This window comes from Misgurnus anguillicaudatus, chromosome 3, assembly GCF_027580225.2.
Source record: "Misgurnus anguillicaudatus chromosome 3, ASM2758022v2, whole genome shotgun sequence".
Classification (NCBI taxonomy): Eukaryota; Metazoa; Chordata; class Actinopteri; order Cypriniformes; family Cobitidae; genus Misgurnus; species Misgurnus anguillicaudatus.
Window position 1 is genome coordinate 12611243 of NC_073339.2, and position 26710 is coordinate 12637952.

The 26710-nt window shown below is 38.8% G+C and overlaps 1 protein-coding gene across 1 annotated transcript; it reads right to left on the reverse strand.

The window, feature by feature from the left end:
• Positions 1 to 1840: 1840 nt before the first annotated feature.
• mcoln1a (mucolipin TRP cation channel 1a) lies at positions 1841 to 25631 on the reverse strand. Its single transcript, XM_073861464.1, has 15 exons — positions 25400 to 25631; positions 21127 to 21356; positions 20859 to 21023; positions 20584 to 20744; positions 20094 to 20171; positions 19921 to 20017; positions 19258 to 19357; positions 11926 to 12032; positions 11690 to 11839; positions 10158 to 10259; positions 9686 to 9808; positions 7197 to 7313; positions 7018 to 7107; positions 6726 to 6856; positions 1841 to 3807 (listed from the first exon to the last, which is right to left on the reverse strand). The coding sequence occupies exons 1-15, from the start codon at positions 25440 to 25442 to the stop codon at positions 3771 to 3773; spliced, it is 1731 nt and encodes a 576-aa protein (XP_073717565.1). The 5' UTR covers positions 25443 to 25631; the 3' UTR covers positions 1841 to 3770.
• Between the last annotated feature and the right edge of the window lie 1079 nt (positions 25632 to 26710).

Genomic DNA, 26710 nt, shown 5'->3' on the forward strand with positions numbered 1-26710 from the left:
ATTTTGAATGAAATCTCTTCCTGTTAACTCATTCTGTTTGAATAGCAGGGTGTGGCTCACATTCAGACAGCCATCACACTACTACAACTGCAGTCAGATCAGTTTGTGGTTTCAGATCTCATAACGTGCACCGGCTAACGTAATGGTTAAAGCACCTGCTTAAACACGCCATTCACGCATACATGCACACAAATGCGCCACAAAATGTATTTTAGCTGTAGCTGTCATATATATCTATATATCTGTATCTATATATCTATATCTATATATACAGTGAGGAAAATAAGTATTTGAGACATAATCTAAAAAAATCCAGAAATCACAATGTATGATTTTTTTAACTATTTATTTGTATGATACAGCTGCAAATAAGCACCTGAACACCTGAGAAAGTCAATGTTAATATTTGGTACAGTAGCCTTTGTTTGCAATTAGAGGTTAACCGTTTCCTGTAGTTTGTCACCAGGTTTGCACACACTCCAGGAGGGATTTTGGCCCACTCCTCCACACAGATCTTCTCTAGATCAGTCAGGTTTCTGGCCTGTCGCTGAGAAACACAGAGTTTGAGCTCCCTCCAAAGATTCTCTATTGGGTTTAGGTCTGGAGACTGGCTAGGCCACACCAGAACCTTGATATGCTTCTTACAGAGCCACTCCTTGGTTATCTTGGCTGTGTGCCTCGAACTGAGGGAAGGAGGTTGTTCCCCAAAATCTCCTGGCCCCGGTCATCCTCTCCTTAATACAGTGCAGTCGCCCTGTCCCATGTGCATGATGCTACCACACCCATGCTTCACAGTAGGGATGGTGTTCTTGGGTACTCATCATTCTTCTTCCTCCAAACACGTTTAGTGGAATTATGAGTAAAAAGTTCTATTTTGGTCTCACATGACTTTCTCCCATGACTCCTCTGGATCATCCAAACTTAAGACGGGCCTGGACATGTGCTGGTTTAAGCAGGGGTACCTTCCGTGCCATGCATGATTTCAAACCATGACGTCTTAGTGTATTACTAACAGTAACCTTGGAAACGGTGGCCCCAGCTCTTTTCACGTCATTGACCAGCTCCTCCCGTGTAGTTGTGGGCTGATTTCTCACCTTTCTTAGGATCATTGAGACCCCACGAGGTGAGATCTTGCATGGAGCCCCAGTCCAAGGGAGATTGACAGTCATGTTCAGCTTCTTCCATTTTCTAATGATTGCTCCAACAGTGGACCTTTTTTCACAAAGCTGCTTGGCAATTTCCCTGTAGCCCTTTCCAGCCTTGTGGAGGTGTACAATTTTGTCTCTAGTGTATTTGGACAGCTCTTTAGTCTTGGCCATGTTAGTAGTTGGATTCTTATTGATTGTATGGGGTGGACAGGTGTCTTTATGCAGATAAGACCTCAAAGAGGTGCATCCAATTTAGGATAATAAATGGAGTGGAGGTGGACATTTTAATGGCAGACTAACAGGTCTTTGAGGGTCAGAATTCTAGCTGATAGACAGGTGTTCAAATATTTATTTGCAGCTTTAATAATACAAATAAATAATTTTAAAAAATCATATATTGTGATTTCAGTTTTTTTTTTTTTAGATTATGTCTCTCACAGTGGACATGCACCTACGATGACAATTTCAGACCCCTCCATGATTTCTAAGTGGGAGAACTTGCAAAATAGCAGGGTGTTCAAATACATATGTTCCTCACTATTAGAACAATTAAAATAACAGGTGACAGAGACACCAGTTTCAGATTTGTGAAATAATGCTCTCTATGTACCTCCTAGTGGTCAAATGAGATATTAAGAAACAACGTGGCCAATTTTAAACTGAATGACAATAACAGAGGGGGAAACAAAAAGTAAAATTGAAGTCTTTATATTTATACAGACTCTTATTATAAAGACCATCTCTGTATTGAATTAACTAATACATACCAATGTTGTGATACAAATACAAATATAAACCTGTCAAGTAAAATGTGCAATGACAAGTTAAAGAGAAAAAAAATTCTTCAGTTTGAAGACCCAAACAGTAAAGAGCAGATTACTGTACGACAGAACATACAGCATTTGAAATATGAAACACATCTGAAACTAAATGTGCATCATTTAAGAGTGTGACAATAATGTGGCAGCCTCTCTTAACACCATGTTTAGCTTTACATGTCTAAGTCTACTATAGTTTGCTGTTTGTGCGCTTTATATTCATTCTTAAACAGTAAAGCAAAAGAGCTGACACAACATAAAAAAGAAATGACTTCAGAATATGACTAAAATACTACAGTAAAACTAACGCAAAAAAGGTGTAAAAAAAGCTTTTTGCTAAAATCATTACGGGTCCCACTTGACCTGTGCTTGTGTAAATGGCCTGCATCATTATAAATTATATTAATGCACATCTAGAACATATACTTAAAGGGATGGTTCACCCAAAAATTATTTACTCACTCTCATGTTGTTACAAACCTGTATAAATGTCTTTGTTCTGATGAACACGAAATAAGAAACCCTGAGCAATGTCTGTAAACAAACATGAGCCCCATTCACTTCCACAGTATTCTTTTTCCTACTATAGAAGTGAATGGGGCTTATAATCAGTTTGGTTACAAACATCCCTCAAAATATCCTCATTTGTGTTCATCAGAACAAAAAAAATATGTATAGTTTGTAACAACATGAGAGTGAAAAAATGATGACAGAATTTTCATTTTTGGGTGAACTATCCCTTCAAGCCTGTTTGTCTGTTCAGGTAAGCTTTTGTTTATGCATAATATATAAATGTATAGTTTAGTAAGTCACCTTGTAGTGGTGTTGTAGATGGATCCCCAAAGGCATCGTCTTTAAAACAAAGCTGTTGAATTTTTATATTCTCTATAAAATATCACCACAGAGGGTAAATGAAGCATTTAACATTCACAAACTGACAAGTGGTCAACATACGCTATATAATGTAAAACAATGCATTACTGTGTCTTACAATCACAGACATCAACAATCCATCAACAAACCACACATACATATGCACAAAACACATGACAAACAATGAGGTAAAAATGACACGTTAAATAACAGGCAAATATAGACATGGAGAGTGTTTAAGGCTAATATTTAAAATGCCAGTTTCGAGGCATTGTGTGAGATCATTTGTAATTATGGTAAGGCTAGATTATTATAATAAAGTAACCCTTAAGTTTATGGTAAGTGCTGTTTTTGCTCAAAGTGCTGAATAAGAGACAACAGCTTTCTGCCACAACGTGACAAATACAGGAAAGGTTTACTCATAAGCTGACTCAAATTGCCCATGACCTTTAGCCGCATCGACGCGTCACATCTGCTGACTGCTTTTACAAACCAAAAGCACTTTGGTCTCTTTAACACACTTGATTTAGGTGTGATGTCGAAAATCCACTAGCTGAGCAATTCACTTGACAGCAAACACGTTAACAAATATTACCCAAGAGAAACATCAACAGAAACATCCATGTGTCCTTAACTGTCACGCACCAATGTTTCCCAGTACATGAATGATGACCCACTTAAACAATATAGAAAACAGACTGGGATCATCGTTTATGCACTGATTACTGTAATAAAACCTCAGATATTCGAACTTTGGAATTAAGTTGAAATGAAACTTTAAAAAAAAAGTTGAGGTAAAACTATAAATATGCCAGACTTTAGGCAGTTTACTAAAATCTTCAGTGTGCTTCTTCATGGTCCATTAGGGCTTCCCGCGCCGTCTTTCATCCACGTGCAGTAATGCAGATGAGATGCATGTCTCCTGGCATTACTAGTTGACCAAGAGGACATCTTCATATGTTGTGGTTCTGCATTGTTTGACAAACAAGCAAGATTAGAGAATTAATTTTTAAGTACTGTTTATTTAACAGATCTACTAAATCAATAGTATTATGTTCAAATACTAAAAAGGTTTTTATAGTCGATATTTTAATTAATGCAGTTTACACGCACGCACGCACGCATGTATCACACAAATCAAGTATATTAGTTTTGTTATTTTGTACACTTACATTGATATTATATAAACTCAACCCTCACAGAAACATGCACACCATTACATTTTAAAAGAAACACATGATTTGTCCAACATATGAGCAATTTCATTCTGTGAGGAACAGTAAATTGTCCTAAGTAGGAGTGTAAGCAAAACATTGGCACATGTGAATATCGTGATTTTTTATTTGGCAAAAAGGACGATATTTACAAATAAAAATCATACAAGATTTATGTCATTTTGTTTGGGGTTATATCCAGACCACAACATAGCATTCTGCTTATCTAAGAACTTGATCTTAGTGACAGGAAGTCTTTGCATAGGGGCACGCCGCAGTTTTTTTTTTTTTTTTGCTAAGGTTTGCATATGGTGGTATGTTCTCAATGACAGCTTTCCTAAAATTTCCAAATAAATTTCCAAAATAGGAAAGATTCCAATATATCATCACATTTTACAGTACAGGAATGCATCACAACATATCAATCGTGATGCGTATCGTATCGTGTCGTAAGTTTCTTGTTGATACACAGCCCTACTCACAAGTTAGGTGTCATGATACTGGTCCTCACAAAAATAACCAAAGCGTTACACACTCACGCATACGCGCACGCACACACACTATTTGAATATTATTTACATTTTTCTGTTTCTTGTATTCATGAATTGTGTAAATTCTTCATATATTACACCACTGACTATATTGTCTATGTTGTATTATAGTGTATTTATTGTGGTAAATTGTATGTCACACTTAATACTAACTAACTGAATTAATGAAAAAATCTATTAATTCAAATGCACTTTCAGAAAAAATGGTCAACAAGTGGTCCCTAGCTGTCACTGGGGGGTTCCCGTTTAAAAGTAGCCAGAGTAGGTGTAGGCGATATGACCAAAATTTTCTATCACGATAGGATTCATTTTATATTATGATAATAACGATATGTATCAAGATAGTTTAAAAAAAAAAAATTTTAATAAGGTTTTTCTGTTATTAAAATCTTTAATACCATAAATGTTCAAAAACCTTATACAAGCATAAAAATAAGATAAAAACAAACAAAATTAAAGAAAGGAATGTTAATAAATAATTATGCATATATATATATATATATATATATACATATTAGTGATGCACCGATGTATCGGCCACCGATATTTATCGGCCGATTTTTGATGAATTTGAAACCATCGGCATATCGGCAATAGCACGAGACAGGCCGATACCGATTGGTTATTAATTAACTGCATAAAGAAATCCATTATATGTAAAAAATGAGTTAATGTTGTTAATAAAATAAATGCTGAATAGCAAAAACCACCTTTGAAGGTTGTCATGCTGTCTTATTATATTTGTTTTATTATCTCTTATTATGTTGGTCAGTTGGATGTTAATTAGATCCATCCAATCCATGTTCAGTAAAAATAATTTGATGCAGAAATAAACTAGCTAATAAACCAACTGTATAGTATTGTATACAAGTGTTTGATATCGGTATCGGCCAGAAGTTGTCTGTTTAAATTGGAATCGGCCCAAAAAAATCCTATCGGTGCATCCCTAATATATATATATATATATATATATATATATATATATATATATATATATATATATATATATATATATATATATATTTAAGGTAGAAAAGTGAGATTTTCTCTTAATGCCGTTTCATAAACATGAGTGACAGACAGGGGCCAAATTAGGTAACTTCCCCTTTAAGACCAAAGTCCGGACGTTTTCTCTTTTAGCTGTTCACTTTCTCTTAAGCCCTAACTGGTTGTGTTTATGAGGATACTTGCAAAGACGGGAATTCTTAATATTCTTAATATTTAAAAGAACCGCCCCTCCGTATTTTTTAAAAAATGCACACAAAACTCTCTACCTCCTCCCGAGAGGGAACGCCTGTTAAACGTGTGCACGAGACAGAGAGAGAGAGAGAGAGAGCGAGCGAGCATGCAGAAGCCTAGTTCTTCTATTCGCTCTGTTTACAAGTTGCTGTCGGCATGTTTACCGTGTCTGTGCGGTTCGTGACTCGTGCCAGGGCTAGCATTGCTAATCATAACTTACATCAACTTTACTAGCAGTGATTTTAAATGGATTTCTCCAAATAGCATGACAAAATGTACCTTTCCTGTAGAAACTTCGCGTGGGAAGCCCAACCTGTCCTTTTAGCTCACACTTTTTCTCTTGCGACCCTCAGACATTTTGAGAAAAAAAAAAACACAGCGAGAACGCGAGCTTCAATGAATGGTTGAAACCGTAGCACAACACACATACACGTGAAAGTGCGCATGGGCAGAAAGCGAACCGAGAGGCGAGCACGTACGACGGTTATACGTCAACATGTAATCAGAATGATTGACATCTGGGATGACCAATAACAGAGGTGATCCACCCGGAAAACGAAAATCTTCCGCTATACCTTTAAGCACTGCATTTTTAAAATGTGTACAAACGTTACGTTTTCGTGACCACATGCACAGGAGCGTGACGTGGGCGCGTAACCTCGATAAAGACGATAGTCCAAGATTTCTACCGGTTGACAAATTTCTACAGGTTAATCATGTCTACCGTTTATCGCCCACGGTATCAAAGAGTGCATATGACTAGATAAATGTTAAATATTAAGATCTTTTAGGAGGGTACTGCCCTAGTGACAGCTAGGGACCATTCTTTGACCATTTCTGACAGTGTGTAGTAGTGGCTTTAAAAGGCATTTGGTGTCAAACCTGTCACAACAGCAGAAGAAAGAGCACGGAGACGTCTCGATGCCGCGAAACTTTCCAGAACAGGGCGTGTCCTTGCATTCGGCGATGAACGCGTGCAGGTCAGTGATGTGGATGGGCTCCTGAGTTTGATGCTGAATGAAAATGAAAGCATATTGTAATACCAGAAACTAGTTGCTTGGATCATCTTTCTTTACACAGCAGAGTCAGCTATTTATTATGTTACATCAATGACACCTTTTAAGGACTTATCATAAATAAGTTGATTATGTAAGCGTGTTTCCAATGCATTTACCTTAATGGTCTCATAAGCTCCTGTGATGAGTGCGATAAAAAGAGAAAGCACCATATATATAAACAATGAGATGAACGTGTAAAGGTAAACCTGCAAAAAAGCAAAACAGAGCATTTAGTTTAATAAATCCCGGAGCTTCGTGTATGTACCTGTGAGCGCCATGTTTGGCTTCAACGCACCTGACTGAAGACCCAGACCAGCATGCTGCTTTCCTGCATGCCGCTGAAGGTCACAAACATATCATCTCCATTGATCAGAGAAAACAGACATTCAGACACCAGCGAGAGAGAGCGAAACTAAAAAAAAACAGACAAAAGAAAAAGCACAAGTCTCATAATTTAATGATAAAATTAGGAACATAAAAGTTTAATATTATTCCTTGATTTCACATTAATTTCTCTCTTTAGTCATAAGTCCCTTTCACACATACAGTCTTTACTGGTAATTTACTGGTAAATTGCAGTTAACATGTCATGTGTGAACAGAACCTTTCCGGTAATAGGATTACCAGCATTTAGAACGGACGACGTCAGACCGCGCTGACAGATCGGGCCAATCAGAACGTTTTTATACAGGTGACGCGTTTACCCCCGCACTGTTTACGTTCGTTTCCACACACACATGCTGCTTAAAAGTCGAGCACACCTGAAGTTAACATCCACATTTCTTCAAAGTTGCTTAAAACAGTTTACCATCTACTTGCCAAATTGCCGACGTCCTTAGCACACCTACTGTGAAGCCTAATGTGCAAACGCAGGTTCCGTTTGACGCCGCCTGACGCAATGTTGTTTGGTAACGAGCAACTTCGCGACCGTTTGCCACAGATGTGAAAACAACAAAATACGGACTGACGATGTTAAGTCACAACCCGCCATTGTTTACAAATACGACACGGAGCTCGCCGGCCGCGCGCCACAGGTAACTTCCGCTTTCTCTCCGAGTTTACCGGTATTTTGATACTGATGTGTGAATGATGTCTTACTGGTAAAAAGACGGAACGTCACTGCATGTGTGAACAGCACATTTTTGTATTTACTGGTAAATTCATTCTGGTAAATTCATGGTAATTTACCAGAATTACTGTGTGAAAGAGGCTTATAGTCAATATTAAATATATCAATGTTATATTAACAAAATGTTCTTTACATTATATAGGACGATTTCACATAAATCTCACAAAATGACTTTAGCTGGGTTTTTACAGGCAGGGTCACATAAATGTATGCAGCATGTTGGTAAAACCAGTCAAAAAACACATGTTACTGGGTTAAAGCATGAATACTTAATAATTAAAAATGCAAGAAGTTTTGTCCTTAACAGTATCTTAAATTGAGAGGGCCTGGGACAGACATTTTTATGGGTGGGACTTATTTCTCCTGGGTGGTATCATAGTCAAACCTACTGGGGCCTGTTTGCCTTACAGGGTTTATGACGAGGTTGCCCATTTGCCAGAAGCTTTAAAGGACACCAATGATGCAAAATCTACTTTTACAAGGTGTTTGGGCATAAATGTGGGTTGGCAGTGTGTGAACTACTGTAGGGGTGTAATCGTTCACACTGCTCACAGTTCGGTTTGCAGTTTAATGGTCACGGTTTCGGTATGGTTCAGCACCGGCAATGTTCACTCTTTAAGTTAGTAACAAACTTATTTTTTGTCACTTAAAAAACATCTGAGCTTTCCCATAAACAAAGTCCATTTCAAACTCCCAGATGAGCAGATCTAAACACTGCTTTATGATTCTCTTGTTAATGTGATGTCACACTGATAAAGCCCCGCCCACGGCTACTGACCGACTGGTTCATTTTACCCAAAAGCTTTTTTAAATGTGTTCATTAGCACATTGTAGCGTGGATGTGGCTAAAAATACCATTGTATAGACCCCTTCAAGGTTTGTAAACATTGAATGACTATTGGGTGCGCGCGCAGCATGGGGTCAAACTGTTCAAACCATTTAGGCTTTCTAGTTTAATCTAACAGGGCTAAAAAATGATGACTTACCTCAAATAAAGTGAGCACTACAAACACAAGCCTCTTTGATATTTGCATTGTCCCAGTCTGCACATTTAATTGCTTGCAGCCACAGATGTTGTATTTTTTGTTTTTGAGATTCTGCAGGAATCCCGAAAAACTTAACGGAAGACCTGGTGCGATTTTCAAAGCCCACGACGCAAGTACGCATTTTTGACGATACCGAATAATACACAAATCAATCTGCTGTAATGACTTTTCTGACCCCGACATGCGCAGTGGGAACCGCCTGTGACGTGAACTGTGAAGAGGTCTATTCACAGAAATCATACGTATTTTTAACCCATAGTGCTCACTATCTGTCGGTAAGGGAGCGAGGAGCTGTAGCACATTTGCATTTAAAGGTACACACATGAAAACAAAAATAGGGGCATTTTGGACATGCTATAAAAAAATTCTGTGGGAAATTTTGAATTGAAACTTCACAGACAGTCAAGGTACACCTGAGACTTTAATTAAATCTTGTAAAAATGAGCATAATATGTGACCTTTAATTTTTATCAGTTTATGTGTTCTAAAGGACGCATCATATGAATATAATTTTTATTATGTCTGACATACAGTGTATGACAACAGTGTGTTTAAAATTGTATTACATTAAAATTGGATGCAGTCACTGTATGATGTTGGGCTAAATACCTTAACATGGTAGGGTCCAAGCACAATCCACCCACAGAAGCAATAGCCGAGGTAGATGACCGCCACACAGCAGCAGAATCGGATCACGTTTGGAAACGCCGCTCTTAGTGTGACGATGAGAATCTGAGATGTAGAGAACAGGATGTAGTTTTAAACTTTCCACATAACACTAAGCAACACTTGTTCTGTACAAGCATAAAGTATGTTGCAGCAAATAAAGCTACAATAAAATCAAATAAATTGGGTTTATTAAATAAAAGAGGAAACTGGACAACATTTTTGTTATGAAAGAATATTTCTCTTTAAAAGAGTGTATTTTCAATCAATCAATCAAAGTAAAAGGTCCAGATCTCATTTGCAGCATGGCAAGAATTTTAAGCGTTTGACTATAACCGAGTACTTTAAAGGCACAGCGTTTAATAGAAACATTGCCTAGTTTGTAAATTGTCATGTGCCTGTGTATGTCTCTTACATTGTACTTCTGAAAGAAGGTGAGGTAGCGAATAACGCCAACCCAAACCAACAACGTCGAGGTTCCCAAAAGGATCCCGCACACATCGTAGGAGGAAAGGTTCTGGGTTAAAACACATGAGGGATCAGATGGCAGGAATTGATTGCAGCTACTCAATAACATTGTTCTTTATTTACATCCATTTAAGCTGGGGACACACTTAAAGGAATATTCAATTTTATTAAAAGAAAAATCCAGATAATTTACTCACCACCATGTCATCCAAAATGTTGATGTCTTTCTTTGTTCAGTCGAGACGAAATTGTGTTTTTTGTGGAAAACATTGCAGGATTTTTCTCACTTTAATGGACTTTAATAGACACCAACACTTAACACTTAACTCAACACGTAACAGTTTTTTTCAACTGAGTATCAAAGGACTCTCAACAATCCCAAACGAGGCACAAGGGTCCCATCCAGCGAAACGACTGTCATTTTTGACAAGAAAAATAAAAAATACGCAGTTCCAAACCACAACTTCTCGGCCAGGTCCGGTCCAGCGCGACCTAACGCAAATGCGTAGTGACGTAGGGAGGTCACGTGTTACATATATAAAACGCACATTTGCGGACCATTTTAAACAATAAACTGACACAAAGACATTAATTAGTATCAGTTGACATACAACAATGTAGGAACGGTCCTCTTTCAACACACTTGTAAACACTGGGGCGGAGTTTCGCGTTTGTCTTCTGTGACCTCTTGACGTCATGACGTATTGCGTGGGGTCAGCTGGCGCATCACGACCGGATCTACATGACGAGAAGTTGTGCTTTAAAAGTGTATATTTGTTATTTTTCTTGTCAAAAATGACAATCGTTTTGCTAGATAAGACACTTATACCTCGTTTGGGATTGTTTATAGTCCTTTGAAACTCGTGTTACGTGTTGCGTTAGGTGTTAATTGTTGGTGTCAATTAAAGTCCATTAAAATGAGAAAAATCCTGCAATGTTTTCCTCAAAAACATAATTTCTTCTCGATTGAACAAAGAAAGACATAAACATTTTGGATGACATGGTGGTGAGTAAATTATCTGGATTTTTCTTTTTAGAAAATTGAATATTCCTTTAAATACCGGTTTCGCTGACTGAATCAGATTCTAATCTTTGACAGTCAGAAAAGAGAACAAAACTAATGACCGAGTCAGTCCACCACCACACATTTGACTATCATCAATTACATTTCATTAACCTTTTTGCATCAGATACATCAGTCAACCAAAGAACTGTATATTAACCATATATCCAGTGATATGCACCTGTATTTAAAACCTGATGTGGCCCTCAAGTCAAAAAAGTTTGCCCACCCCTGCTTTACATTCTAAGATTACAGATTAGTAGCCTGTATGATGTATAAACCTCATAAAGATTTTTAAAAACACAAAACTGAAACAGACATGGCCTGATAGGGCACAATAAGTCATTACAAACAAATTACATTCCTAATTGGCCTTAAAGTCATGCAGGTTTTTAAGCTAATGATGTCTGACTGACCTTTAGTTCGATACCGATCTTGATGATGGAGCCTGTGATGGTGAGCACATCACTCACAATGAGCAGAATATACCAGCCATTAATAAACTCCAATCTATCATTCCAACTGACGTGACGTTTCAAGGTGTCTTTAAAATACTGCACTAACTCCTGTAGACAAAATGTTAGAGAGAAACATTATTCTAATTCATCAGTCATTTAGATATTCATGTGAATTTTTTGACATTCGACTTTACATGTTGAAGGATGATCCCTCTGACGATTGATCGACCGCAGAGGATGAGAGAGAGAAAACACACCACTGCGACAGCCACATCAAACAACACACGGGCATAGCTATCAGCGTGTGTGTAGAGAGAGAGAAAGAGAGAGAGACCACCTTAGTGTTTTACAATTGTGTAATTGTATTTATTGTTTTATGTACATGCTTTGGTAGACAATTATGTATACCAAATTGTAATAATATTGTAAGTACACGTAATCATGCCGATAAAGATACAGACAGAGAGACAGATGTTCATGAAAGTAAAGGATAGAGTTTATAACTATTGTAAATCTGAGTACGTACTTACTGTATTGTCCCAAATATAAGACAACCCTGATTATAAGAAGACCCCCCCCATACACTTTTCAAAGTGTACCTTTTGGAAAAATGCTTTTTGAAGACCAACTTGTCTTTTAGAATGTAAATGCTTTAATTTGAAAATACTTTTACTAAGTCAAAAGGGATCAATTTGGTTCCCCACATTCTTTAAAGGATTAGTACATTTTCTTTAAAAAAAATCCAGATAATTTACTCACCACCATATCATCCAAAATGTTGATGTCTTTCTTTGTTCAGTCGAGAAGAAATTATGTTTTTTGAGGAAAATATTCCAGGATTTTTCTAATTTTAATGAACTTTAATGGACCCCAACACTTTACAGTCTTAATGCAGTTTAAAATTGCAGTTTCAAAGGACTCTAAATGATCTCAAGCGAGACATAAAGGTCTTTTCTAGCGAAACGATTGTCCTTTTTGGCAAGAAAAAAATGCACTTTTAAACCACAACTTCTGCGCGTAAAGAGGTCGGATGACGTATGCGAAACTACGCCCAAATGTTTACAAGTGTGGAGAAAAAGGACCGTTCCGACGTTGTTGTATGTCAAATAATACTAACTAATGTCTTTGTGTCAGTTTATTGATTAAAATGGTCAGCAATTGTGCGTTTCATATATGTAACACGTGACCTTTCCACGTCATTACGCAATTTCGTGAGGTTGTGTGGCTCGTCACACAGCCGGAGGAAGAAGAGAAGTTGTGGTTTAAAAGTACATATTTTTTATTTTTCTTGCCAAAAATGACAATTGTTTCGCTAGATGGGACCCCTTTGCCTCATTAGAGTCCTTTGAAACTGCCGTTTTGAACTGCATTGGGACTTGTTGAGTGTTGGGGTCCATTAAAGTCCATTGAAGTGGGAGGAATCCTGGAGTGTTTTCTTCAAAAAACATAATTTCTTCTCGACTGAACAAAGAAAGACATCAACATTTTGGATGACATGGTGGTAAGTAAATTATCTAGATTTTTTTTAAGAAAATGGACTAATCCTTTAATACTTTTCATATGGCATACCATATTTAACACTAAGACTAGCTATATTTATTAACAGTTAGATTCTCAAACTTTTTCGTTTGCCCCCCCAAAGTAAATTTATGACAAAACATTCTAAAACATAAAAAATTTTAATTAAAGAAAGCTTACTAAAATATACTATGTAGTGCTGTTGGTTAGTAGCCTTATTTTTCTGGAGTTTAATTACACAGAATTTATGATAATTTTATAAAATAGGGACCATCTCGGGGGTCCCCAGTTTGAGAACCACTGACCTAGGCTGTCCATCTCATTGAGAAAAAACACATAGCCCTTAATATTTCATTAACAGTAAAAGTCTGCCTTACTGTAAACCACTGTAGTTTATCAGGTTGCTTCAGTCCAGGTTAACTTTACTACTTTATGTGTATTTGGAGCCACCTACCGCTTTTTTGCTGGTGTACATTTTAATTGACATGTAAATGTCTAGAGCTCGGTTATACGACGACATCATTTACTGAGAGGCATTAGTCCCTTTCACACATACAGTCTTTACTGGTAATTTACTGGTAAATTGCAGTTAACATGTCATGTGTGAACAGAACCTTTCCGGTAAATCAGTGCTCCCAATTTACCAGTAAGACAGGTTGTAAGATTAACGGTAATTTACCGGTAAGCGCTGTGTGTGAACGAAAAATATAGCATTACCGGCATTTAGATGACGTCAGACCGCGCTGACAGATCGGGCGGGCCAATCAGAAAGTTTTTTATACAGGTGACGCGGTTTCCCCCAGACTGTTTACGGACGTTTCTGTTCTGTTGTTTAATAGGCACAACGACAGCCTTTGTAATGGAGGACGACGCGACAACCAGCCATAACTTCTGATAACTCTTTATTATATATCCAGTACCGTAACACACACAGTATATGTCACTACCGTTTCCTGTGTATTACAAAACTACCGTAAATAACCTAATACTACATCCCCCTTTCCAAATAAGGATACTTTTCTTTTAATCCTTTAGGGATGCAACATAAACTTGAAATACACAAATATTTATCTTTTCAATAAACAATAAACATTCTCAAACATTACGGTTTAAATAACAAATTCTACATTTTGAACAATACAACTTTTTTTCCTAACTAGAAGGATGGGGTGGACTGCCCAAAACCTTCAACCGAGTGTGGGGATTATTCTGCCCCATTGGCCACTCAGTGTTTATCCAGGGTATCGCTAACTACATTCAAAGTCCTTCAGATACCCAGGAGGTGCTCTAATCCTGGTAGGATATCTTCTGGCAGCTTGTGCCGTCGGCTGGTGAACCTTCGGACTTTCTGGCGTGACCATTAAATCTGAAGAGTTTGGAGATACCTGGCTCTCTGTCAGGTCAGGAAGATCAGAAGAGACCACAGGAGCAGTCGGAGTTGGTGAGAGGTGAAACCTGTTTCTCCTAAGTGTACCCCTTGGTGTCTCTATAAGATAAGATCTGGGTGTGCCAGCCGCCGACACCACAGTACCCCTTTCTGACATGTCTTTGACCCAAACATGTTCCCCAGGCTGCAAGTGTGTCATGTTATGTGCTTTGTGTCTTCTGTCGAAATTTTGTTTCTGTTTACATTTGTATATCAGCTCCTTCGTCACCAGCTTTTTCACATCTGGACACTTTGGATTAAGCTGAGAAGGGATCAAAGGAACCTGTGTTCTTATCTTCCTCCCCATGAGGAGCTCAGCAGGACTATAACCATTAGCCAGAGGAGATGCACGGTAAGCCATAAGTGCGAGGTAGGGATCAGTTGCCTTTTTGAGAAGATTTTTTATCGTCCTCACCGCACGCTCCGCCTGTCCATTGCTTTGCGGAAAATGAGGACTCGATGTTACATGGCTGAAACCCCAGTCCAGTGCAAAAACACGAAAACACTCTGAAGCAAACTGTGGTCCATTGTCAGAGCGCACAACCTCAGGGATTCCATGACGTGCAAAGATGGATTTAAAGTGTTCAACCACAGCCTCTGCAGTTGTCGACGTCAGTTTTGCAACCTCAAAGAACCTAGAAAAGTAGTCCACAATGACCAAGTACACCTTGCCGTCTTTCTGAAACAGATCTGCTCCAACTGTGGACCATGGCCTCGACGGAAAATCAGTAGGCAACATTGGTTCTCTGAAGTTAGTTCTCTCTCGTGCACATGTGTCACAGTTCTCAATCATTTTTGTCAGCTCTTTACTAAGACCTGGCCACCAAACCGATTGTTTAGCTCTCTCCCTGCACTTTGTGATGCCCAGATGACCTTCATGCAGTTTCTGTAGCATCTCGGCTTGGAGTGACGCTGGAATCACAATCCTGATACCATTCAACAAAAGTCCATTTTGCACAGAAAGGTCCCCTGCAAATGACAGGTAAGGCTGAAAAACTTTTTCAATTGAGAATTTACTTGGCCATCCTGACACACAATATTTCTTTAGCTGCAGGAGTGTAGAATCATCATCTTGATGTTTCTGGATCTCTCTGAGTCTTTTTTCTGTAGCCGGCAAACTCGACATGACAGAATCAGCATACAGATTGATGTCCTCTTCAGAGAGCCCTTCTGCTGTATCGCTAATGGGAGCTCTAGACAACACATCCGCCGTTGCTATGTTTTTACCCGCCACATGTGATATGGTGTACGAAAATCTCAACAACCGCATGCGAAGCCGCTGAATGCGTGGAGGGAGTTCATCCAATTTCTTTGAGCTAAGCAGAGGAACCAAAGGTTTATGATCAGTCTCGATGTGGAAATGTTTCCCAATGAGAAACTCGGCAAACCTCTCACAAGCCCATGTGGTGGCCAGCGCCTCCTTCTCTATTTGCGCATACCGTTTCTCTGTATCACTGAGAGACTTTGAAGCATACGCAACAGGTTTCCACACATTCTCTGCTTGCTTCTGTAGGAGAACAGCACCCAGCCCATATGAAGAGGCATCCGCAGAAACTACTGTATCCTTGTTTGTATCATATAGCGCCAAACCGGGAGGTTTTGTCAGTTCCTCTTTGATTTCCCCAAAAGCCACCTGCTGAGGTGATCCCCAGACCCACATATTGGACTTTCTCAACAAGTCTCTGAGTGGTTGTGTTTTCTCCGTCAAATGTGGCAAGAATTTACCAAGGTGGTTGACCATTCCCAAAAACCGCCTTGTTTCGCTGACATTACATGGTTGTTTCATGGCTTTTATTGCTTCCACCTTATCTGGGTCTGCACTCACCCCCGTCTCCTCAATGATTTGTCCAAGAAACTTGATTTTACTCCTGGAAAACTCACATTTCTCATTGAGAGTGACACCTGCTTCCTGAAGTCTTGAGAGCGTCCGTCGCAGCCTCTCGTCATGTTCACTTTGAGTGGACCCCCAGACAAGCACGTCATCCATTTGACAGACGACACCTTCCAGACCCTCAAGTATTCTGGACATGCGTTTTTGAAAATGCTCAGGAGCTGAAGAGATTCCAAAGCATAGACGGTTATAACAGTATCGTCCAAATGGAGTAATAAAGGTGGTGAGCAAAGAGGATTCCTTAGAAAGTGGAACCTGCCAAAAGCCAGCATTGGCGTCCAACTTGGAAAACACTTTGGCTCCAGCAAGTTGTCCCAACGTGTGCTCCACCGAAGGCAAAGGATGTTTTTCCCTCATAACTGATCTGTTCAGTTCAGTGAGATCTGTGCAGATTCTCACTTTCCCAGTCGGCTTCGGCACTACGACCATGGGAGCACACCACTCTGTCGGTTCTTCGACCTTTGATATAACCCCCTGCTGTTCCATTCGGGTTAATTCTTCCTTCACTTTTGGTAAAAGAGGGAGGGAAATGCGTCTAGGTGTTGACAGAGAAAAAGGTTTTGCCCCAGGCTTTAGCACGATGCTGTACTCACCCTCCATTTTGCCTAAGCCACTGAAGAGTTTTGGAAACTCCTGCTCCACTCTTTCTTTTGAACTTAAGCTGACATCATCCAGCCTGGCTACTATTTGAAGTGCAGCGACCGCTGGCCTGCCTAGCAATGGCATGTACAATCCGTCAACAACATATATGTCCTGTTTTGTGCATTTGTTGTTTTTACTGAGGGTGGCTGTAAATTTCCCTTTTACATTTAATGACGTTCCACCTGGCCCCTGGAGAATTTTACCAGCATGTTTCAGTTTGTTGAACCGGCCCTGGTTGTACAACGTCACAGGAACAACTGTAACATCTGCTCCAGTGTCAATTTTGAACACTACATCCAAATCGTCAATTTTTATCTCAGTCATCCATGGGCTTCCAGCCAGATTTGTTGTTACTGAGCCTAGGAATGCAATGTCTCCATCTGCATCCTCAGTTATTGTGGCAATATTTACCTCGTGCACTTTCTTTGACTTGCACATTTTTGCATAATGTCCTGTCTTATGACACCGGTTGCATATTGCATCTCTTGCTGGGCATAGCTGCAGGTTATGGCCTCTTGTGTCTCCGCATCTAGAACACTGAATCCCCTTTTTATATTTTTCATGAGGTGGTTTCTTTGCAAATTGTACATAATGTGGCTTCACTTGTTTTGATTTCACATTGCTGTACTGTTTAGCCTGCACGCTGTCTAACTGTTCGTTTATGATTTCCCCTTTAAAGTTGGACTTGAGCAATTCTTGTTGTTTTTTTACTAGTTCACTTTGTCGAACTCGTACAACAGCTTTCTCAAGTGTCAATTCAGGGTCTAGTTGTAATTGTTCTGACAGCCTTTTGTCTGTCAGACCCACGACGAGTCGATCTCTTACCATCTCATCGTGCAGCTCTCCGTATCCACAGTGCTCGGCCAAACAATGCAGTTCCGTTATAAAGTGATCTACAGACTCACCCACGGCTTGCTGTCGCTGATTAAATTTAGCTCTCTCGAAAATCACATTTCTGCGAGCGATGAAGTGATCATTCAGTCTTTGCTTAACAACTTCATAATCAGCCGCATCCGCGGGACTTAAATGCATGGAAGTTAATATGTCTTCTGCTTCCTCACCCATCACGTAAATCAGAGCATTCACCTGATTTTCGTCCGCCTGCGTCTCCAATCCAGACGCAATCCGAAATCTTTCGAAGCGTTTTATCCATTTCAACCAATCATCCGCTTTAAATGTGAATTTCTCAGGCGGAGAAACCTGAAACTGATTCATGATGATGCCGTGAACTTGTCCAGACAGCCCCCCTTCGGCCGACAGGACAAAACGAAACTGAAACGAAACCAATGTCCCGACTTCAATAACTCACTTAAAAGTTGCTTTTCTGCACTTCTGACACCATGTTCTGTTGTTTAATAGGCACAACGGCAGCCTTTGTAATGGAGGACGACGCGACAACCAGCCATAACTTCTGATAACTCTTTATTATATATCCAGTACCGTAACACACACAGTATATGTCACTACCGTTTCCTGTGTATTACAAAACTACCGTAAATAACCTAATACTACAGTTTCCACACACATGTTGCTTAAAAGTCGAGCACACCTGAAGTTAACATCCACATTTCTTCACCAAAGTTGTTTAAAACAGCTTACCATCTAATTGCCAAATTGCCGATGTCCTTAGCACACCATCTGTGAAGCCTAATGTGCAAACGCGCAGGTTCCGTTTGACGCCGCCTAACGCAATGTTGTTTGCCACAGATGTGAAAACAACAAAATACGGACCGTGGATATTAAGTCATAACCCGCCGTTTACAAATACGACACGGACGGAGCTCGCCAGCCGCGCGCCACAGGTAACTTCCGCTTTCTCTCCCGAGTTTACCGGTATTTTGATACTGATGTGTGAATGATGTCTTACTGGTAAAAAGACGGAACGTCACTGCATGTGTGAACAGCACATTTTTGTATTTACTGGTAAATTCATTCTGGTAAATTCATGGTAATTTACCAGAATTACTGTGTGAAAGAGGCTATTGTCTTATATACAGGACAATACGGTCAATAAAGCCGTGCATAACAACATTTAATTTGATCACTTACCGTGTCCAGACACACTTGGATCCCTGCATTCTTTAATGGAGGCTTGATTATCAAGACTGATCCTAACTTTACCACTATGGGCTTTGTTATCCAGGAGAATCTTAACAGAAAATAGAAAAATGTCTTTATAAAAAGATATCATTACATAAATAATATATACAGCCGTGGAAAAAATTAAGAGACCACTTCAAAAAAATTTTCAGTTTTTCCTAAATTTACTATTTATAAAGAATATCTTTTAAAATGATAATTTTTGTTTCATTCTGCCAACTACCGACAACATTTCTGCCAAGTACCTAATAAAAGTAATGTTTTTATTTGCATTTATTTACTGAAAATTGAATTGTGGAAAACATGGTGTCGCTCATGAGGTTTGCTTTGATTGGAATTGAACAGACATTGGACAGAAATGGTCATAATACATGTAGAAATTATAATTAAAGTGGTTGAGCGGTCTCTTAATTTTTCTGGTGGCTGTATATATTTTTATATAAATATAGAATATTTCAGAATTGTCATCATTTATAAAAAAAAATTATAAATATTTTTACAAGCATGTTGTTTTTCTCCATGTCAATTGTCGATTAATAGCTGTTATATTATATAATAGTGATGATTCTGTTCGAATTGAAATCTTTTGTGGTGTTCAATGTGCGAACTCACTGTGATGAAGAAAGTGTAACAGTCTGGAATTTCGTTGTGTATGATGGTCTGCAGGTTTATAGCCTTCAGCTGGAACGTTATGGTGACGTTTATGAGCCTGGGGGAGCGTGCATTGCCATTAATATATTATAGAAGCTATGGACATTTCATAATAAAAGTCCCATTCAACATACTTGTGAAACTTGAGGGTGAAATTCCTGTAATCACGGCCCAGAGTCTCTGTGGGGATGGACAAAGGGTTCACTCCAATACACTCTATAGAAAAAAGAAAAATGTTTTGTTAGAAATATACAGCTGTCTTAGTGGCTGACAGGACACTTTTTCTTTTAAAATTGCAGTAAAAGTGATTCATGTGGATAAATCATCTGACAAGGAATTGAAACACAAAAACCAGAAGGAACAAATAAACAGCGAGTAACACGACATTAAAGAGGAAGTAAGATTAAAGATGTCTCATAAAATCCATTTGTGCAAGTAAACTATAACTGAACAGTACAACTATTTAATATATAAGTCCTAGTAAACAAATATGTTTGTTCCTGTGCACACATACACAAGAATGATTCTTTAGATTAACTAAATATATTTTTTTCTTTTTTTGCTTAAACATCTATTTAAGCTAAAAACAACCACCAAAACTGAAACAGGAACAAACTGGCAGGTCACTCTGTGGTCACATGTGGATCAATGGTGAAGGTGTCGTTTGCTGGGTCGATTCGGCCCCTTTTATAATACTGCTGACAGAGAGACAACGCGCTCCCGTTCACCCCAACATTGTACACATATGCGTATCGACCCACTGTCGTCTCCGACAAAACCAGATACTAAAAGAAAGAGAGATAACTTGTGCATGTTGTCTTAAAGGAACAGGATCATTGTAGTGAAAATCCACAGATAAATAGGAGTTAATGTTTGTTTTTCCCGAAATGACACGTTACCTGTTCTATTGTGTAGAATATGTGGTCATAAACATCAGCCTGCTTGTAAACCGCGAGTTCATCTGCATCATTATCATAGTCTTTAAGGAACAGGTGTTTAAATGAGGCTGTGTTTTCCTCCTTAAATGTCACCGCCATCTCATTGCTTAAACCAAAAAGCACCAGCTACAGACAGTGGGGAAAAATAAGCCAGTTTTTAAAGTTGTTTAGATGATGCCAGCATCCAAAAGAAATGAAAATGGCGATCCTACAAAGAGATCCTAAATACCTGTATAGTTATTATGATAATCTTCAGAATTTGCACGACCAGTTTGAAAGGTTTTCTGCCTTTGGCTTGGTACTTTTCACATGGACTCATGAAGAAATATTTTAACTTCCTGCGCAACGCATCCTCTTCCTGGTCAGCGCCTCTCCAGCAGTCTGTTTTGGGGTTGCTACAGTCATGCATGCAGTCATTTGAACCATAGTGATTCACTGGAAACAGAAGTCTGTCCTCTTCTGAAAGGGAAAGAAAGACAGGCATGTGATGGATCACAACATAAACAAAATTTATATCCATAACTGATAACGACTTCCAATTACATTTATACAAAAACGTGAAAGTGTGAATCTTGAATACTGTATCTGATCTACAAGCGGACAACCTGAGACTGGTCAGTGCTGTTGTACTGGGTTATAATGCGGATGCAGGGTAGGTTCAGGGCAAGTACGCAAGGAATAATTGACGACGGGGCGTTAAATTATTCAAAAATAATGCACACCCAAGGTGGTAATGTGGCACACAAGTGTATTTCCAAATAATTCAAAGGACCTGAGTCAATTATTCCTCTTATACTATGGTTACCACAGAAATTGCTCTTGTGGTAATTTTAAAGGAACACGCCAACTTTCATCGTATCCCCCAGAGTTAGATAATTCCATACATAACCTTTTTATCTCCGTGCATCCCACTCTGTATGATGCACACACTGCTAGCCTAGCTTAGCACAAAGACTTGAAGTAAATGGCTCCAGCTAGCAAACTGCTCCCATTAAGTGACAAAATAACGCCAACATTTTCTTATTTATATGTTGTGATTTGTATAGTCAAACCAGGTACACATAACAAGGTCATATGAGACACAGCCATCTTGTAACCGTTTTCATACTGGGAACTATATTCTCTAGCACTGCTACTTGGGCGGGGTAATTTGCTCGCAGCACCCGAGAGGCCCTGTGGTGAAGAGCAGAGAGTTCGAGTTGCTTATGTACACGGTTAAAAAAGATGGGGTGTCTCATATGACCTTGTTATTTGTACACGCTGTGACTATACAAATCACAACATATAAATAGGAAAATTTTGCCGTTATTTTGCCACTTATCGAGAGCAGTATGCTAGCTGGAGCCATTTACTTGCAGTCTTTGTGCTAAGCTAGGCTAGTGGTGGGTTCGTCAGACAGAGTTATGCGATGCACGGAGATGAAAAAGGTATGTATGGACCAGTGTTGGGGGTAACGCATTACAAGTAACGTGCATTACATAATAATGTTACTTTTCTGAAGTAACGAAAATAGTAACGCATTACTTTTTAAATGTACACATTATTATTTGAGTTACTTTTCAAAAAAGTAATGCAAGTTACTTTTTTAGTTTTATTAATTCGATTAAAAAAATATGTACTGAATTAAACTAAACGTAGTCACATTATGCACTCTATACGCGCCTATGTGGGAACAATAAGAATGAAAAGTTCTGAATTCAGAAATTGCATAGTCATAAAAAACACCTGCAAGGCCTAAAAAGTAACGTGAGCATTACTTTCCATGAAAAGTAACTAAGTAACGCAATTAGTTACTTTTTTGGGGAGTAACTTAATATTGTAATGCATTACTTTTAAAAGTAACTTTCCCCAACACTGGTATGGACTTATCTAACTCTGGGGGATACGGTGAATAAGCTAAAATCCCAAAAAGTTGGCGTGTTCCTTTAAGACATTTGATAGGTCAGGTGTGCGTTAACTGAAAAAGTTATTGATTTTACCTTGATTTCGATCTTTGACATTACCTTTCTTAATGTCAAAGCTATCAAAGTTATAATTTTACAGAATGTTCTTTACACTACATAGGATGATTTAAACTAGAAAACATAAAAATGACTTTAGCTGGGTTTTCACACAGTATATACACAAAACATGCATACGCATGTAACAGAATGATAGCGGGAACACTTCTTTTCATGCCTCATTAATATCACATAAATCTCAGTCTGTATTGACAGCACCTAATATCTAAAATAAAAACTGAAATACAATAGAAAGTGGGTCTGACACTTTCCTTTTACAATCTCATTGTAACTTTTTTACGAGGTGGCTAATTCATAAAAATTTGTATGATCTCATTCGTACATTTTAGTACTATCTTTCATACTTTCACCCCAGTGATGCTGGGTTCAGGGGCGGGGTAAAGGATAGGGCTTCATTAATGCTTCTTTTTTCAAATAATCGTACGTTATTGTACAATTTTTGCGAATTGGCCACCTCATAAAATACATATTCTTGGGAGATCAGCCTGGTGCAGAAGTATAACCAAGCCGATGCCATGAATAGTCAAACTTGGGGCGAGACTGAGAAAATGTGTGCCATTGTTACCTCTCATTGTTCTCTCGTATCAAAACAATCTCTGTTCATCTATTAGCAGATCAGTGTGTCTGCTTATCCATGCCAAACACATAACATGCTTTTCGTCAAACATGAAGGTTTCTGATGCAGTCTGCTAAAGCGATAGAAATCATGACAGCTTCAAAATGCTTCTGTAAAGCGATAGAGTCAATCAAATACAGGAAAATAAATTAAAGAATGCGGTCTGTCGAGTTTTACAGGTAATTATCGTTTGGCACCGCCTGCTTGGCTCCTTGCACGCTTTTGCTGTCACTCTAAACCAGGGTTATTATGACTATCATCAGGTTATCATAACCCTATCGCAAGCAGATGTCTGTAGGGGATGTCAGTATGCCTCAGGCGACGCATGGATACACTAAACAAAAACTCACCCACTTGCGAATGCAACCACATAGCAACACGCACACAAGGACACCTTTTACAAAGTCAAATTTAAAGATTTATGGGTGCATAAAGCAACACAAAATTCATTAAAAAGTAGCCGTAATATCTCATATCTTTTACTTTTAATTCAACAGTCTGTCTACTTCAATGCGTGCAATTGCGGTTGCAAACTATGCTGATGGGAAATGCATAAAATGCAATGGACTATTATAGAAACAAAGTTATGCAACAGGTCAACACCCTGGAACGTCTATTCATCCATCAAAAAGAAGAAATCAACAACGTTGTTGAATAAAAAAGTGATTTTGCATTCAAACTAAATCTTAGTTTATTCAAGCTATACATTTTTATCAGTATATGCTTAAGCCAATGACCTTTGTGATGCTAAATTCAATGCAATGTGCTTGCACATCCAAAAAAAGTTTTAGCAGGTGCTCGACCAAAGAACGAGCCAAAGCTTCATACAAGAACCGCACTCAGCTATTTTTAGCTCCCAAAAAAACAGTTTTGGACCAAAAGTGGTCTTTGACAGGCAAAGTCAACACATTATTAAAAAAATGTAAAAGTGTGCCAAGTCCTATTGTATTAAACTTTTGTGCTGATAACACAATGTTCAACCAGCTGAGCTACAGGAACATTGAGGTTTAGGATTTTGTGCCATAATTTATTATGAAAAAGATGAAATGAAACCATTGTGGTAAACAAGGTCGCAAATGTGGTTTAAGTACTGATTAAAGATTAGTTTGTAAGATTAGTTTGATTATAATAAGGTACGTAAGCTTTATGAGTTTACAAAACAATAGCAGCTTCTGATTAATTTGTAATTATTATAGCAATAAGATTAACTGGACACGAAAGAGGAAGAAAACTTGAGCAAGCAGAAAGCAATGCAATGCAAAGCAAAGCAATGCTGTTTGTAGTGTAAGCAGTATGTGCAACAGACAGTGATAATGTTGACTAGGTTATGGACATAATGACGCATTGACAATAACTAAACAAGGGACAGAAACGAAGTATACTATTATTTTCACTATAAAGCCTATATCCCAACAACACTTCATGCAAATGCAACTTTCCAATTCAATAATTTTGTAAAGATTTTAGCTTTTGCCAAACTAAGACTTCAGTCAATATTTCTGAAAAAGATTTTTGCCCAAACTGGAAACGACATTTGCAGGAAAACAACACTGCTTAACGAGACAGTATGACTCATAACAGTACGAACAGAGTTTACTGTACAGCAGTGTTTCTCAACCAGTAGTCTTCTGCTAACTCCTGTGAGACACTGCAACATCTTTAACCCCTTTAACCCATCTGACATGAGTGCATACTGTGAGACTTGCTTTCCAAAGCAAGCACACATTTATAAAACATAAACATAAAATCAATATGGTTAGTTGTTAGGTCCAATAAATGACAATTTCAGCCACGTGCATGATGTCTAAAGTTTGTCTAACGTTTCTGTTAATAGTCAACAACAGTATTGAAGATCGATCACTCACCGGAGGAAACGTGAGTGACTTTATTCGAGTCCACCGTGGCCATGTCCGCGTTTGAAAATCAGCTGGAGGTGCTGTCGTCATTAAAACGCGTAGTTTCATTCACAGCACGATAAATATCTAAAATGACTTATACAGACCCCTGCCTAGCTCTCGTACCCAGATGCTGCTCCGGTTACAGTGTGTTTACACCGTCCAGTCGTGAGCTCTACTTCCACGTGAGGTCATGTGACAAATCACGTGCCTCTCTAAGCCGCACAAGTGACATAAAGGGCTGGTTATACTCGCGCTTTGGTCCGCAACGCAAGCCTCCGCGGATCGCGCGCGCGTCTCACCAAACGGACGAGGCGTTTATAGTTAACGCGCTCGCCGTTGCACTATTTTTTAAACCACCAGGCGGCGACGCGAGCAATAAAGTCAAAAACAAACACAAAGAAGAGGATAGAAGAAGTCGTCCGCTGGAACAACCCTAGTGCTTTTAACATTAGAGTTTGATATATATAAATATGAGAACATGAATAAAACAACAATCTTTTAAATATGTCTTTATTAAACATTATCATTTCATTAACGTTTTTACTAAACAAACAGTACAGACATCTTATGGTTTATATTTTATTCCTCATCCAGTGGTTCATTCAATACAAATATAAGCCAAACATTCTGATTCATGTAAAATAATTCGTGTTTTAAACTGCAAAGTTTCCATACTTTACTTCCAGAGTGTCAGATAAATATATACATTGTTTTGCTTGGATTTATCAAAGAGATACGTCACAGGCGTGCCTGCTCGGACAGAATCGCCTCGAGTTCGGTCATTTTCGGATGCGGAGCCGCGCGGAAAGTTACAAAAAATGCCGTGCACAGCGCCACGCGAAATGGGGTCTCGCGCACCCAACGCGCGCGACCGCCCACTCCGCGTTGACGTCATTTTTGCCGCGCGCACCAACGCGCTCTTGCGGACGCGGCGACTATAAACTAGGCTTAACGCCGCGTTAGGCGCTACTGCGACGCCATATTCACCTTATTCCGCCACGCCCCTTTTTAATTCTTCGCTCTTCCGCATTTTGTCAACCGCCTTCCGCTGCTAATATGGCACAGTGCATTCGGTGGTTAGTTTGGTGGTTAAAAGATTGTTTGTAGTTCACTATAACTTTAGCGAAATGACAAATATCGCTACTGCTGTAAATGTTTTAAATTAGGAGGACGGTTAAAACTTCATATGACGCTCGTATAGTCTTATATTGTCCCATCAATCGTCTCGTGGTTAGACGATATGAAGCGGCCGCGGCAAGTAACCTGGCATATTTAATT